This window comes from Sinocyclocheilus rhinocerous, unplaced genomic scaffold, assembly GCF_001515625.1.
Source record: "Sinocyclocheilus rhinocerous isolate Xijiao unplaced genomic scaffold, SAMN03320098_v1.1 scaffold1143, whole genome shotgun sequence".
NCBI classification, from domain to species: Eukaryota; Metazoa; Chordata; class Actinopteri; order Cypriniformes; family Cyprinidae; genus Sinocyclocheilus; species Sinocyclocheilus rhinocerous.
In genome coordinates, this window is record NW_015638978.1 from 32,671 (window position 1) to 50,518 (window position 17,848).

At 33.8% G+C, this 17,848-nt stretch overlaps 2 protein-coding genes across 2 annotated transcripts; both read right to left on the bottom strand.

The window, feature by feature from the left end:
• Positions 1-1,254: 1,254 nt before the first annotated feature.
• On the bottom strand, positions 1,255-11,323 carry LOC107750714 (secretion-regulating guanine nucleotide exchange factor-like). The gene is given in 12 exon segments (XM_016566226.1): positions 1,255-1,443; positions 6,345-6,381; positions 8,350-8,501; positions 8,590-8,670; positions 8,673-8,738; positions 8,844-8,906; positions 9,084-9,197; positions 10,210-10,270; positions 10,356-10,453; positions 10,623-10,778; positions 10,959-11,094; positions 11,258-11,323. Coding segments are annotated over 12 exon segments (1,191 nt in total). The 5' UTR covers positions 11,300-11,323; the 3' UTR covers positions 1,255-1,258.
• A 1,837-nt stretch (positions 11,324-13,160) lies between these two features.
• On the bottom strand, positions 13,161-16,271 carry LOC107750725 (tryptophan 5-hydroxylase-like). The gene is made up of 6 exons (XM_016566242.1): positions 16,110-16,271; positions 14,108-14,245; positions 13,823-14,006; positions 13,637-13,737; positions 13,488-13,555; positions 13,161-13,410 (listed from the first exon to the last, which is right to left on the bottom strand). Exons 1-6 carry the CDS (start codon positions 16,203-16,205, stop codon positions 13,161-13,163), a joined length of 837 nt encoding a protein of 278 aa, XP_016421728.1. The 5' UTR covers positions 16,206-16,271.
• Between the last annotated feature and the right edge of the window lie 1,577 nt (positions 16,272-17,848).

Sequence of the window (17,848 nt, forward strand, 5' to 3'; positions counted from 1 at the left end):
GTGCTTTCAGACAGGTCACTTCAAAACGGTAAATCTGTTTCAGTTAATGGCTCTACAGTGAAGGTTATTTAAGGGTATTCTCTGTCACTGTGAGGTAAAAGGTCAGAGGAAATGATCCTTGACCGTCTGTCACTGCAAAGGAAGCATGAATGGCCATTTCAGCAGTGAATTGTTAAACTCATTCACAGAATGAGCATCTGATTGAATTTGTCTGTTCTCATTGAATTCCAGTCTTTTTTTTAGTGGTTGCGAATGCACCATTGAATGTACAAGCCCAGATACATCAGTGAATGCACTGGGAGAAAAAAAGCCATATAACAACATGAGAATAAGAATTTGTATTTCTACTATTCCTTAATGACCAATATATCAGCTAAACGTTAACATTCACTGTTTTAAAATTTAGAATATGCCTCTTAAATAAATCTAATTTAAAGGCAGAGTAAGTGATTTCTGGTAGCCAATGTTGATATCTGATGTACAAGCCCAGATACATCAGTGAATGCACTGGGAGAAAAAAAGCCATATAACAACATGAGAATAAGAATTTGTATTTCTACTATTCCTTAATGACCAATATATCAGCTAAACGTTAACATTCACACATTTCATGGTTTTCAACGGTCGTTTGATCGCGTCCAGTGTAGGCAGACTTTAGCTGTTGTAGACACGGTGTTACTCGCCTATTGAGAAGAAACAAAGCAACCTCGGCGTCCGATCGCAGGCCTCCGCTCTTTGAGTTCTCTCCAGCGCTGGAAAGCTGATCCGATATTTACACGGGTCCTACTTCTTGCCTTATCGTTCCGCAGATGTTTTCCTCTTTTGTTTTTTATCCGCCATCTCTATCTTTCTGTCGCTCGGCTCGGCTAATGTCCGTCCCATGCACTGAACGCGCTCTCCTCCACATCACGAGTAGACACGCCCCTTATTGCTGATTGGCTACAAGTTTGTTTTGCGATTCGGCCCGAATCAGTTTTCTAAAGTGTTTTTGAAAAATCACATACCCTGCCTTTAAGTGATGAATATTTGCATGAAGCTGCAAATAGACCTAGTGTTCTTGTTTCTAAAATTTTTTATTTTGGGCGCTTCCCAATGTCATAATGTGTGCATCCGTCGTGGGTAGTATTTGCATTTCTAAGACTTTGATCGAAAATCTGTGCTTTAATGGCTTAACCGAGTCTTTCTGAATAATTCATTAAAACCGTAACGTATGCAAACAGTCTTTGTCACAGACTGAGAGCCAAACGCTCAAACCTGTTCAGCTTGCTGAATCCTCATTGCTCTTCAAACTGCATAGTGCCATTGAATGTCCTGATCCACAGCCAATCAGAAGAGCAGTAGCGTCTCTGAGATGGGGGATTGGCCGCGGTTGTGTGACGTCACAAAGGGAACCGTCTCCACACATTCCGTGTTCATTCCAGCCCCAGGAGAAGATCCGACCCCCTAAAGAGAGACAGAGAAATATATTCCATGACAAATGTTACCACTTGATTCACAACAGAGGTTGGAGGTTTTATTTTTTACAAATTAACAAACATTAATGACAAAATTATACATTTTATAGAACTGTTTTTATAAAAATAAAAAGACCTCTTAATTTAAACAACAGATAGATACGTGTTATTTTATAATTTATTTAATTTAGTAATTTATTTAAATTTATTTTATTATAAAATAATTCTTTTTTTTTTTTTTTTACAAATTAATAGATATATTGAAATAAAAATACCCTTTTAAGATAGATAGATAGATATTTTATATTTAATGTTTTAAATATAATTATATACAAATGATTTATTTGATAATTTATTTAAATTAATTTTATTTATAAAAATGTTATAAAAATAGAAAAGTTTTATTTTATAAAATACACATCAAATATAAAAGTATACATTTTATAAAAATGTTTTAAAAATACAAAAGTCAGACAGACAAATAAGACTCTTTAGGAATTATTTGCTCAACTGATGGAGAATGGTGCTTGCAACACCAAGTTTTCTCAGCGAACATACTTTAATGTAAAAGTCATTTTTGCTAAAAGCATCTACCAAATCAATAATAAAAATAAAAATTTCACAGGGACATTAAAAAACGATTGTTGTGCATGAAAAAGGCAGCATGACACAGGTTGCTTGTACACACATCACACTGGTGAATCAGTCTGACAGAAATGTCTTGAACTCGAACACCTCTAACACGTCCAGCTGGTGGGTGTGGTCAAGCCTGCATCGCCATGAAAGCATGTGCCACGGCAACATGGTTACATAACAGGTCCCGTCGCCACGGCAACCAGGAGCAAGCATGCTTTCTCAAGGGTAACTGGTTTTGTCGCCTACATTCCCCTATTCACTCCAACAGCCTGTTCTGTTAACTTTAACACATGCGTCCTTTACAAATTCATTGTTTTCTTGTCTGTAAGTGAGCTACAATTATGCAACATCAATAATTAAATACAAAAAAATTGTTTACCGAAAAGAAAAGTGCACAAAAATGACATTGTTAACATAAAAAGGACAACAAAGTCTTGTTTAGTGAATCATTGTCTTTGTGGATGATGTGATATTCACAAAACAAGAGCTCTACTGTGTTCAGTCAATGATGCACAGCAAAACTGTTCCCATGGCAACACACTTACAGACCACAGAAACATATAGAACAGCATACTAATCTAGACAAGAGAGATAATGAAAAAAGACATTGTTGAAAAGCTTTTTAGAAAGATGGGTGAACATGGTTACCACTGTAAGAATGCAGACTGTCAGCATCTCTGTTTAATCTCATTTAAAGGGGTCATATGATGCGATTTCAATTTTTCCTTTCTCTTTGGAGTGTTACGCAATCCTCCTTCGTCGAATCCGCCGGGCGCCGCTTACTCAAGCCGCAGTGTGTGTTCGTTGTGAAAGCGAAACTACTTTGTTTGGCCTTCCAAAAGAGGACATAATGTTTCTATAAAGTGGTGTAGTTCCAACTTTGCAAGGACAGTCTGGCGATTCTGACTCACAGCCTGTAAGTACGTTTTTTATATTTAAAGAATTTGCCACTGATGATTCAAACATGAGTTTGAGCAGTGTAGAGTAGCGCTTGTTGTTTGTCATTTCTCCGATCACAAATGCAGACATGGTTTTATATTTACGCGGCGCAATACGCAACGCAAAGCGTAAAAACACAGTATAAGTCATTACAATCAGTAATTATGTCCCCACTGGATGCAACAAATGCCTCGTTTATAATGGATTATAATGTTTTTGTCTCGTCACTCCGGCCGGGACAGGGCTTCCCCTCACGCTATGCCGCTGTGTTTTTCGTTGCCACTGATGATTCAAACGCGAGTTTTGGGCAGTGTAGAGTAGCGCTTGTTGTTTGTCGTTTTTCCGATCACAAATGCAGACATGGTTTTATGGTTTACAAGGCGCGATACGCAACGCAACGCGTATAAAGACAGTATAAGTCATTATAATCTGTAATTATGTCCCCACTGGATGCAACAAATTCCTCGTTTGTAATGGGTTTTATTCGTTTTGTCTCGTTGCGCCGGGACACATGGAAACAATATGGTGAGGGGCGTAACATTTCCGTCACACGCTTGAGGTATTCAGCCAATCACAACACACTGGATAGCTGGCCAATCAGAGCACACCTCGCTTTTCAGACCGATGAGCTTTGTAAAAATTGACACGTTTCAGAAAGGCGGGGCATAGAGGAGAAACAATAATGTACATTATGTGGAAAATAATGTGTTTTTTAACCTTAAACCACATAAACACATTGCATTACACCAAATACACAAAATAATGTTCTTTTTAGCAACATCATATGACCCCTTTAAAGATGGAAGTGACACAATGTCTTCTCAGAAGTGTCATGCGTGCTTAGAGAATGCTATGTGATTCCCAAGGCATGCTGGGATGTTATTCCTTTGCTGTATTGTGCCGTAAGACATGAAGATTTTCTGCCGTCATCTCGAGGGGGCATCACACAAAGGAACAAAAGACAAACCTCAAGATCCCCAAGAAACCAATACTTCTTTAATAATCACAAATACTTCTTTTTAAGGTAATTAGGCTCTTTTTCAACTTGGTTATCCTAGCTAATGAATTGGGATTGCTTCCACATTTAACACAATTTAGAGAGAAAAAAGATAAACATGCATTCGGGGAGTCATAGTGTTGATTTGGAGAGTCATGGGAATAGAAATGTGTGGATCATATTTCACCTCAAATGCAAAAGAACGAAATCAGAAATTCTTACAGTAACACAAATTATTAATATAGTAATAAAAATAATAATGTCTGGACACAATGATTTTTTTAAATTAGCATACACTAAACAATTACCATATAATTTAAATAAAATTAAATACTATTAAAAAAAGTATCTAAACAAATTAAACAACATCAAATACTGTATTACTATGATGTATAAATGTCTTACCATTTAAATAAAAACACTTAATTATAATTTATATATATATATATATACTTTAAAAATATTTAATTTATAATATAATTTAATTTTTAAATATTTATATAATTTAATATTTAAAAATTATATAGATATATATATATTAAACATCAAATAGTATAACCTTGATGTAAATGTCTCACTATTTAAATAAAAAAAATAGTTAAAAAATTTATGTATACAAATTAAAAGTATATACAATTAAGCACATTTTGCATATGTATGTGTATACATATGTATTTATATATATAAAAATTAGAATTTGGGGGCAAAATGTGCTTAATTGCCATAAAAATAATAATGATGCAAAAAAATCTTAATAAAAATCTAAAAATAAGGCTTTGTTTTCTTTATGTAAAATTTGTTTTCTTTATGTAAAATTTCTTTTGATTTTGGGATGAAATATGATATTACTGTGAATGATATGATATGACATTACTGTGAATAATATCAGTAATGTGATGCAAAGACAGCAAGAGGGCAGTTTTAAAGCTCAGAAACAAACAACAGGACCTGCAATTAGTCAAAGATGTGACCGTTTTTTTCTCTCTCTTTCAGTCCAAGTTGCAGGGGAATTAACAGATTGAGAGCAATAGAAATAGCTTCTATATCAATAACTTCATATTCATTTGCAGTGATGGCTCATTTCCCTCTAATGCCCTTACACAAAGGCACAAGGACTAATTCCCAGCATCCTTTTATGATAGCAGTAAAGATCACAGCACGGAGCCGGCAGCTTAATTACTCCAGGAACAGATACTCATCTGTACTAAAGCTGAAGACGCGGCGCTGAAACGGTCCTCTTACTGAAATCAGACGTTCAACTCTCAACAGTACAGAAGCCAGAGCTGGGCTCAGCGTTAATTCTGGCCATCAGGCTTAGTGACTTACTTACTTTAATCCTGTCTTTTTCTCTCCCAGGCTCAATGTCAGAGCAGTCACATCCCATAATAAGCTACTTTACACCTAAAGATACTATAGAATTATTGCCATGGCAACAGCATATGTGATGGAACCTCAGCACAAGAGAGAATCGGCCGGGTGTCAGGAAACATGGAAAGAAAATGCCTGGGTCATATTTCATCCCAAAATCAAAAGGTAAAAATAAAAACATTAATTAATTAATTAAAATATTATTTTAATGACAACTGAGCACATACGCTACCGGTCAAGAGTTTGGAATATTTAGAATTTTTTGTTAAATAATTACGCTTTTTAAAAATAATCGCTTATGCTCAAAAATGCAATAAAACAGTCATGTTGTGAAATATGGATGCTTGTGTGATTAAAAAAATTGAAAACATAAAAAAAAATTACAAATATATAATTTCTTACATTTTTAAAAAATACATTAATTACAAAAATGATTTACTGTAGTAATTAGAGTCTATTAAAAAAGACATTTTTGAAAATAATTCAATTTATGCTACATAAATAATTTTTTTTCAACCTCATGATGACAAACATTTGATTTTGCTTGTTTACATTTGATCATGATTTTACAAAAGTAAAACATTCAGCTTTATTACAGTAAAGTAACAAATTAAGGTAAAGTAAAAAACAATTGTGGGACAACGTGCTTGAATGTCATGAAAATAATGGCTTCACTGTACGCTAAATAAATAAAAAAATTAATTCATACATTTTTGGTGAAATATGTGATATTCACCTGATAATGCTTACAGAAAACAGAAAACCCCTGGTGTATTTGTGATTGACGTTTGGTTTTCTGATGGACGGCAGTGATTGACTTCCAGTATTCATTTCAAAGAGTGTGTGACGGAGGCTTTGACAGGTTTCTTTCCAATGATTTTTATGGGAAATTAGATACATGAAGACCACACTTGTTGCCATGGAGACTAGATACCAAAAACTGTACTCACCCACAACAGCCAGGTTGTGTTCAGATCCGCATGCAATCTGCCAAATAAAAAGAGAAATTTGTGAGAAAACACCTATTCACAGTCCAAACACAATAATCCCTGACAGACCTCAGTTAGATCACACACAGAAACACACTCTCTCCATGCCTGTAACAGGATCCGGGATGCCTGTAATCGAGCATTCCCTGCTGGGAAGCGGGTACGAGGACTGAGGCGTACAGCGGTTTGGGGGTGGGGAGGGGTGATTTACACATCCAGCCGTGCAGAGATGCTTCCTGCACTCAAAAATAGTACAAACACACAAGCGCGTGATGCTGGAGTCATATGTCCGTTACCATGACGACCCGTGAGGATGTGAGTGGGTGACCGGGCGTCTCTGGTTGGTTTATTAATGTTTGGTGATCAGAGCTTGTTATGCGGAGGTAATGGGCTGCTAGTGGACAAAAACACATCGCTAATGCTCTCTGCCGGAGCTGGGAGGATGCTGTCCACACAGACATGCTCGTATTAGTGGAAATTATACCAATGCATCATGGGAAATGGCAGCCTGAAACTTCTCTTGTTTCATGACCAAATATCTATAAACCTAAAACTAAAGATGCCTTTCTGTGTTTGAGTTTACTCTGGTGATGCACCAAGCACGTAAAACCTGAGATTGTATATAAAATACTGTGTCTTTGAGTCATTCTCTTCAATATGTATGCCCACAGATGCTGCATTCTCTAAGGTAAGTGATGACCTTCAATTTAAATCAGCGCTGTGTCTCTGGGCAGGATGAGAAAAGCATTGTGGGAATGTACAGAGTATGCTCGCCCCCTGCTGGAAGACGATACATACTGCATTCTCTGGCCTTTGGGCAAAGAACATTATTCCAGTGAGTTCTGATGTCATTTTAGCAATAAATGTATTTATGGATAGTTGTGCTCTAAATTCTGATTGGATAAGCTGCGTTCAAAGCCATTGTAATGATATATGTGTACATGTGACCACACATCAGCTGAATTCTGCATAAATGTATTCCATAAGCATAAAAATACAGCTGATGAAGAGTCATTTATGTATGGAAGCCCATTTCCACCACAAAAGAAAAAGTATGTCATAATTGTGACTTTTTATCTCATACGTATGACTTAGCATGTCATAATTTTGACTTCTCAATTTAAACTGCATTTCATAATAATGATGCAAAATTTCTATCTCAGTTATAGTGTCATAATTCTATAACTATAACTATAATGTCTTTTTGTCTCATAATTATGACTTAGTATGTCATAATTATGACTCAGTATGTCGTAATTTTGACTAAACTCAGTTCAGATTTTTTGAATTTCATAATTACGGTCTATGTCAAAATTGGGACCTTTTTATCTCATAATTTTGAAATTTTAATCTTATAATTTAGAATCTTTCTCATTTCAACTTTTTATCTCATATTTATGACTGTCATAACTTTGACTTTTTTATCTCATCATTTCTACTTTTTATCTCATAATAATGACTGTCAAATTTGACGTTTTTATCCCATAATTTTGACTTTTTAATCTCATAATTTCATTTTTTCTTTCATAATTTCAATTTATCTCATAGTAATGACTGTCATAATATTGACTTTATATCATAATTATGACTTAGTATGTCGTAATTTTGACTTTAAACTCATAGTTCAGATTTTTTGAATTTCATAATTACGGTCTATGTCAAAATTGGGACCTTTTTATCTCATCATTTTGAAATTTTAATCTTTTAATTTAGATTCTTTCTCATTTCAACTTTTTATCTCATTTATGACTGTCATAATTTTGACTTTTTATCTAATAATTAAACATTTTTTATCTCATAATTTTGACTTTGTATTGCATAATTTTAATTTCATATTTAAAATTGACCAAAGCATGATTTTTTTCTTATGTGGTAGAAATGGGCTTTCATATTTATGTGATAATTGTTTTAATTTATTACATATCAGTGTCTTTTATCATACTGCGTTTATATACATAACACATACCTGTGTTGCTCCAAATAAAGCTTTAACCTCGATGGGGCGGCTTATACTTTGGCCAGAGCTTGTTGCAATGTCAGACTCTTTTTGTGTACTCAGATTGGTCTGTCCTAGCTGTCCGTAATTAGCTCTGCCCCATGTAAAGACCCGCCCACTCTCTGTGAATAGATAATATATTGGTAACCGTATCACCAGAAAAAAAGCTTTATGAAAGATTTGTGTGAGACAGTGTGTAGTATCACTCACCTGTTATTGCGACAAGATGCGTCCAGCCGCTGTGAACGTCAATCACTCTCTCACCCTGCAGCAGAGATCGATCCAAAGCCGCAGGAAAAGGCTCTCGCTGACCAGCTGACCATGTTTATTGCTTCCCCAGAGGAACACGTCACCTTTGACTAGAAATATGGGATTCAAATGCTTCGGTGGAACTCCAAGATCCTTTGTCTCTATCCTTACCATTCAGAGGTAGAAGACAAAATCAGTTTGGAAAGTACTTTCACCTGTCAAACAAATGCAGTGGGTGGAGCCTGCAACAACCTTCTGTGAGGTCACGTGATCAAACCCTGCGGATGAGAAAGTCAGCACAAGTGCTATAAATAACTACTAAATTAAATACATTTCTTCTCATTTAACAGACATTAATAAGGTACAGCAATAAACAGTAACTCGTTTTTATAAGATTACATGTATCCTAATGTGAGGTTGATTTAGGTTTGAGAACAACTGTGTGTGAACGTTACCCGGGACAATGCAAGGCTCCTTAGAGGATAGATGTGCAGGAACAGGTTGGGGATTTAACATTCTCTTAGCGTGACTCGACAGGCCAGTTCCCCATTGATAAACACAACCTGATGCTTTAGACACGCACACATACATACAAAATCATTTAATGTTCAATTATACTATTACAAATACATTATCCAATTATAATATTGGAATTTGTTTTTCTTTTACAATTATATCTTTATATATTATATATTTAAAACAAAGTATAATATTAAAACTTATTTAAAATGTTAAAAATATATGTTATGTTTAATATTTTAAAGATTTTTTTTCAATATTTAAAACCAATATACCTATATAATAAATAAGACACATAATTAAAGGTAATTATATTTAAATCATAATAATTATAATAACAATTATGAAACAATAGCAATATAAAATTATTTCATTATTCTTGATATAAAACCTAGATTTATTTTCAATATTTAAATATAAATATACGCATATATATATATATTAAGACATCTAATTATTCTAATAAATAAATGATATAAACATTCTTCTATTCTATTCTATTTTACATATTCATATGTAATGTGTACACGTAATTAAATGTTATTAAAATATTCAGTTGTAATATTAAAATAAAATTAATATTAATATCTAATTATAATATTGAATAATAGAACATTTTTATATTTTATATGTTTTCAATATCTAAACAATAACATTAAAATACATTTAATATCCAATTAGAATAATAAATAAAAATAATGTAATATTATTATAATTATACTATCTATCTATCTATAAAATTCTAAAATTATACTGTTAAATGTAAAATTATTTCTTATATTCGATTTTAAAATCTTTATTTTCAATATTCAAAACAAATATACATATATACACCTACAAAGACAAATATTTAAATATTGTGATATTGAAATTATAATTATTTTAATAATTAAATTATACTATTAAATATAAAAGTTCTTATATGTGATTTAAAAATCTATATTTACTCTCAATATTTTATAAACACACTAATAATTAGAAAAATTTAATGTTAATTATAAAAATAACCTCAAACAAATTTTATGCATTCTGGTATTTATTTTACTTATTGATATTTAATACCTGTACTTGCTAATGTGTGTCTAAGCCCTGCAGCCACACTAGTTACCGGCTCATTCAGGGTCTGCAAGCAGAACAAAGCATGATATTATTACAAACCTCACACTTACAACTATTATGCAAGAGTCTGATTTATTCTCAGTTCTCACCTTCACGTGTACAAGTTCTGCTGAGTGTGTTATTCTTGGCGAGACGCCCAGCTGTCCAAACGCATTGGAGCCGCACGCCAAGACCTGACCGTCGTCACCTGACAGACACAGATCAGATATCAGTTGTTCGGCACTGAATTAAACGAGAGGAAGTTTCCATAGAGCAAACTCTAAACAAAACATCTCAAAAATAACTGATGTCTGCAAAAGGCTCTCAATAATCTATCACACAGAGTCCAGAATATGAATCTGAAGACCATCACTCACCAGTCAAGATAACAGAGAAGTCCCAACCACAGGACACCTGCTGAACTCTTGTACACCCAGGAAAAGGGCAGAGTTGAAAGGTTATGACCTCTGACGTGTGACTGAGCCCTAACTGACCTTTGTGGTTCTGTCCACACATCAGCAGGTCACCTGATTCTGGGTGGAGAAATGTTGTTGTAATACTTCAACTTGTCCACTAGAGAGCATTGTTCCACAAATGAAAGGTCAACAATTACAGAAACCGTTTCACGATTATTTCACAAATCCCAACGACGTGTTCTTTCAGAGTGTTTGCACGAACATCTGCTATTTTAGTAGTGTTATAGGCCATCTAACCAGTGATGACAGCCGAATGTCCACCTCCTCCGGTCATACAGCGGATCTGCTCTGCCTGCAGTCCGCCGTCTGCACGCCGCGGCTCGGCTTGATCTTCCGTGTGTCCCTGTCCGAGCTGCCCGTGACTGTTGGCTCCCTGCGAAGCGAAGTCACGGTTTTTGTTGTTTTGTGTAATTATTTCAGATTGCTTATATTCATTTATATGTGGACAAATGTGAATCTCGCGTATTAAAAGATTGGACACTATCATTACTGGCAAGTGTGTAAGTTTTGCACAGTGAAAAGTAAATAAAACGTACCCACGTGTACAGTACACATTTTGACAGCTGAGCTCCTTCCATCAGATTTAGGCGCAAATTGATGACATCGCCTTGAAATCATGTAAACGTCACTGGTTTCGGAAATGTTAGTGGGTAGAGTGGCAATAATATGCATAAACGATTTCAATCCCAAAGTAGGCGGGGCTTAGCAGTCCGGTTTAATTTTTATAATATTTAATTTCTATATATTTATTATATAATTAGAATTTTTATATAAAATTAAATAATTTAAAATTGTACGTTTTTTTCCAATATTAAATTATATACATATATTATATACATATACCTATTAGACAAATAACTAAATAATTATTACAATTATAATAATTGTAGTAATTAAATTACAATTATATTAAATATACAATTATTTATATTTGATATAAAAACGAAATTTATTTTCAGTATTTATTACAAATATACACATATATATGTACTGAAACAAATAATTAAATATTATTATATTTAAATTATAATAATTAAAGATAAAAGTAGAATGTACATTTTTTTATACGTGATATAACATTATATTTATTTTCAGTATTTAAAAAAAATACACATAAATACATGACAAATAATTAAATTTCTTAAGAAAATTACAATATTAAATGTATATATAAATTGCGATATAAAATGCAATTCTGTGCGATTTTAAAATGTAATTTTAATTCTAAAACAAAATGTATACATTTGAAATTTATTTCATCTTTTCATATATGCAAAATACAAGTCACAAGCAAGTATCAGAAAGGACGATAGTATTCAAAGACAAGGAACTTAAGTACAAAAACGGAGTGGTCACGTGGTGTTGTTTTTATTTGTTTGTTTTTTCCCCTCAGCGCTGGTCAGGATAAACCAATCACAGCCGTTTGAGATCACAGGATAATGTGTTTAAAAAATCGTTTATAGATACTACTGGAGCCGCATTCCATGTTTATCAGGTACCTATCCTTGGATTCATAGAATTACAGGATTAAAAGATTTTACATATGTGTCCGATAGGATATATGACAAATAATGAATAAGGCTCAATAGAGATTTAGGCATTTGAGCCGACAAGCGCCCCTCCAGACCATAACTGTTTGTACTTTAGAACAAAGAAAAAAAGAAGAAACGGTAGGCTACACTACAGGGCATTTACAGTAGAAAAACAAATATTTATTTTATTATAAGCATATAAACTCTTTAATAATAATTTCTAGCAATACATTTCTCTACAGCTTAAACTTCAACTGATAGGCATATTTCGTTCAGAGTTTATAGAGACTCTAAGCATTCAATTATTTGTAAAAATATTCTTCCGTGTCCAATGCAGTATTTACATGCATTTTAATTAATACAGATTATTCCAGGTCCTACTCCATGTAGACATCCATTTTAAATAAAGAAACAATAACACATAGCATACACTGTAGGTATATACTAAATATTTCATAGACTCACAAAGGTACAAAACTCAACTGTTTCTGTTTATATACTAAAATATCTATCAGACAGTATCTCTGAATAAATAAACATAAGGTGCCAATTTGAAACAAATTACATAAATGCAAACTGAAACCGCCAATATACTAGCAGACATCAACTTTGCACAGACTAACGGTCACACATGCGTAGCCTGATTTTCACCAAACACATTCACCTTGCATAAATACCACCTTATCAAGTAGAAATCTCACATAAAATACAAGAACTCCACTTGCAAGCATTTAGCACAGCTTTTGTTGAACCACACATTTAATCAAACAAGAGCCAAAGTAATTATATAAACAGACACAAGGATTTGACTTGGTTTGGTGAGTACATACAGCATAACATATGGTATTGATGCCACACATGATTTACAGTAAATAAAACAATGTTATAGAGAAAGTCTATAAATAGTCTATAAATCCTGAACAAACCGACATTTGATGAACTGACGTCCCTTTCTCTCACCTTTGAGGAAGCGCGAGACGTCTTCCAGCTGTGGGATGTTGTCCTCGCGGATGTCACAGTGTTTGATGAGCAAGGGCAGGTTCTTCAAGTACTCGCGGCAGGCGTGTGAGGGGTAGAGTTTATTCAGCTCCCTGAACACCACTCCCCATGTTTTCACCTCCTCCTCTGTAAACTCTATACAGGGAATGGGATCTCCACTGATGGATGAGACAAAACTTAATCAGACTTGTTACTTTTATGTTAAAGTATGTTTAAAAAGTTACTAAAAACTCACTGTTTGTAGCTCATAGCCAAGTCTGCAAAATACTTTCTCCTTTTGCGATAGACGTTGTCCTTGAATCCCTGTTGTAACAGAAACAGGACAGTGAGCAACATGATGACATCACACTGATGATGTAATCGAGATTAAATGTCGCCACTTACTGGATGATCCGCATCCAAGTCCGATCCATACATCAGCACACGGTTCGCACATTTATCCAGATCTGAAATCTTCTTCGGGAACCAGGGCATGTTCTCCATCTCTGCAGAAAAAACAACAACAGTCAAATATTGAGAATTTGTATAGTAATTTCAATAAGTCACATCTATCTGATAATATTCATGTACCGCTTTCTTCAGGCAGACGGTTGTCAGGTGCGTCCATCTCGAGCACGTTCACGTGTTTCCTCAGCAGCTGAATGATCTCGTGCAGTTGCTCGTGGTTGCTGTCGCAGTCTACGAAGATCTCGAACTCTGAGTTGCGCCTTTTGGATTTTCTGGACTCGATGTGCACGAGGTTGACGTGGTTTTCCTGTTGATTTATATATGATGGTTAATTGAATCCTTTTTAAATCAAATAAAGGAATATTTAAATGTGCAAGAAAACCCCAACGAAATCAATCTGCCCTTCACCTGGAAAAGTTTTAGTGCCTTGACAAGCCCACCGACTTCATTCTTCAAAGAGAACACAAGAGCAGCCCGGCCCCTCTCTGTAGACGCGATTTTGTTGTCTTTATTCTCCTCGATCTTTGGAAAAGCAGATTTGTTCATCTGTAAAACACAGGCACAGAACACAAATAAATGTCAGACTTTATAGATTAGGTCAGGTAGAATTGGGTAACCAAAGGTCATCAAAATTATTTGTAAAGCTAAAAATGATATAGAGAGGATTTTTTCCCCCTTCATTTATCTCTTTACATGATTTGATGTGTGTACCATCAACAACATCAGCCCTCTTTAAATCCAACCCTACGTCATGTGCTCATGGCTTGTCAATCAGATCATGTGGATTAAAGAGTGTGGTAAACAACACTTAATCACTTAAGGCTACACATACAACTTTCTTTTTATTCGTCTAAAGGTTATAAAACACATAATTTATAGGCCCTGCATGTATTTATATTATTACTTGATGTCTTGTCAAAATAAATTCTGTAATTTCTGCTCATTTTTATGAGTTTCAACTCTATTAGAAGTCAAATTTAAACTGCAATTAACTTCACTGCAGGATGCCACTTTGATTAGACTATTTTGAGGCAGCAATTAAACAAAAAAAAATTATAATAATTTTTTACAGTATGTAGTTTTCTACTTTTTTTTAAAGATTTACTAAATATTGGTCACTGATGGTTTCATTTTAAATGAATCTTAAACTACTTCAAACTCCAGTTGCAAACAGGTCATCCGATTAAAGGTGCTGGCTCCTGCGTCAGTTCAGAACCACGGACAGCGACACTCATCATGACCTGCTTAACATAAGCGCCAGCAGAGGGACGCTCCACCAGCCCTGTCCCAAGGTTGCAAACGTGGGATTAGGTTCAAGAAATCACACCGATAATTATGATTAGTGATATAAATATATATATGAAGTACATACATCCATACGCATTAAAAAAAATATGTTTACATATATATTTTAATTTAATTTAATTTTTAATTTAATAAATGTAATTGCTTTTGCATCCAAAATATACTATGAGAGAATGACCATCATCTTCTTCACCAGTAACTCGTACAAAAATGGCAAACGATCTTTAATAATCTTTAATCTTTAAAATCTTTAATAATCTTTGAACAAATAATTAGCATGAAATAGTATTAAATAAATAAATATATAATAAATTAATTATAATAAAATGAATAATCTTCAAATTCATTACATTAAACATGCGTTACTTTTTATTTAATATTAAGCCATATAGAAATTATTCATTAATAATTTAATTTCATTTACAAACTACAAAATAGTAGCTTTAACTGACCCTCAAACAAAGCTTGTCGTCTACTGACCATGTTTCTTTTATCGCGCATGTGGGAGAGTAATCGTCCCTGTCCTCGTCTTCCCCACAGCAGGATTCCCGACAGCATTAGTGAATTGACCATGGCAAGGTTCAGAGTACTGCGATTCACTGTCTCGGTTTAACATAGACGGACCAGTGTCTGTCGTCTTAAAACAATCTCATTTGGAGAGCGTGGAAGCCTATTATTAGCGCCCTCTTGTTTGGATTAGGCTGCAATTAATCACTCTTCCACGCACATCTCTGTTAAGTGTACTTAATTTGATGCATCTTTAGATTTGGTGCTAGGAAGATTGGAACACCTTATTGCTAACGGTGTCAAGCATGGATGTGTTACACGTAAAACTGAATGGATAGCTTTTATGTACTTGGATAGCAGTGCACCACAGCATCTGTCAACTTCAGTTTCCTCCACATTTGTCATTTCAGAAATCTATGCTTCCTGGAAATGTTTTTTTTTTTGCATAGAAACTTATTTGTGACTCCACCTGTTGAAAGCTTCAATTCTCTCCTGAGTAATTATAAAAGATAACATAATTATAAAATGTATGCAAAACGCAAATCCAAATGAGTAAAAAAAAGTTTGTCTTTTAAAATGATGGAGAAAAAGCACTTACCTCATTGTTAAGTTGCTTCTCTTCCAATGTCAGACCAAGGTTCATGGAGTCAAAAGATCTTCCTCTGCGCGGTCCCTCGCTTTTAGTTGAGTACATGCTGATGTTTCTTATTATTAAAATGAGTTTGTCAGTCTTTTAGCAGTATGTGATACAGTTGTTGTAATACAATGAGACTGTGCGCTTTGCTATTTATGAGGTTCTGAAGAGGGGGAGGAGGGGTGGCGAGTTAATCTTCCTCCTGACAGCAAATGGAAAATGAGCAGCTTCTCACGTCATGGGGATATTCATATGAGAGACATACCTTTTCATATTCTCTTTGACGTTCTGCACACAAAAAGATCTGTGTGTGAGGAGAGCCATGTCACTGGCAGGAGTTAGGAACAAAAACGTCCACAGGACACCAAAAAGTATTTCCTAAAATCTCTCTTATCTGTCTGCACATGAAAAACCAAATATTATAAGAGCACAAGCCAGTCATTTTACAGGTGCGCTATATATATATGTATATATATACATACATATGTATATATATATATATATATTTGCAAATAATTTTTAATTAACATTGAACTATTTAATAAATATTCTAAAAATGGGAATTATTATAGTTTTAAAATATACAACAGTCAACATGCATTTTCAGAGTCGCCATGATAAAATAATGACAATTTTCTGGTTTTATTTAGAAAGAACATTGTTAACAAAAATTAACAATAGTAATTTTATATACAAATAAAACGAAACAATTTGTGCCTCTTTTCATGGCATTATGTACATTATTGTTCAACTGATTAAATTCTATTAAGCGGTGCTCTATAAATTTGATATTGTTCATTCAAACAAAAAACATACACAGTCCGCATTTCAGCATTAAGTTAAAAACATCATTTTAAATATAAAAAATATTTATTAATTTTTTAAAAATAAAGTCTAATCATTTACTACAACATGACTAATATAAACATACCATTCAAAAGAGAAGAGTCAGTAAGATTTTTAAGATGTTTTTAATGAAGTCTCTTATGCTCACCAAGACTGCATTTATTTGATCAGAAATAAAGTAAAAACAGTAATATTACAAAATATTATTACAATTTAAAATAACTGTTTTCTATTTTAATATACTTTAAAATGTAATTTATTTGTTTGACACAAAGCTGAATTTTCCTCCAGCAATATCATTCTGATATGCTGCTCAAGAAACATTTCTTATTATTATCAATGTTGAAAAGTTATGATGGTTAATATTTTTGTGGAAACAGGATTTTCAGGATTCTTTGAAGAATTTTTATTTTGAAGTTGTTGTTGTTGTTGTTTTTTGCAACAATGTAAATGTATTTACTTGCACTTTATTCATTTAATGCATCCTTTCCAAATAAAACTATTAATTACAACAACAAAAAAATCACTTTTGAACATTTTAAATGCAATTGAAATGCAGTGCTGAAAAGCCAATAAAATAACTTAGCCTTGTTTTTTTTTTACTATATTGCAAACAATTAAACAGTTGCAAAGAGCTTAAATGCAGTGGGGCATAGAACTGACGTTGGTGAAAGAAGCATGTGAGCCCATTTATAATTATATGGGTCAGGTATATTCCAGACTTAATGTGGAGAAAGTGTGGATAGCTGCGTTTCTTAAGAGGATTCACTTTGATTCCTTGAATGAGTCTTAAAGGTGTGTGTCTGAAGTCAGTCTCAGGACTCCACTTAGGGAGATCTTGGCCTACAGGATGTTTT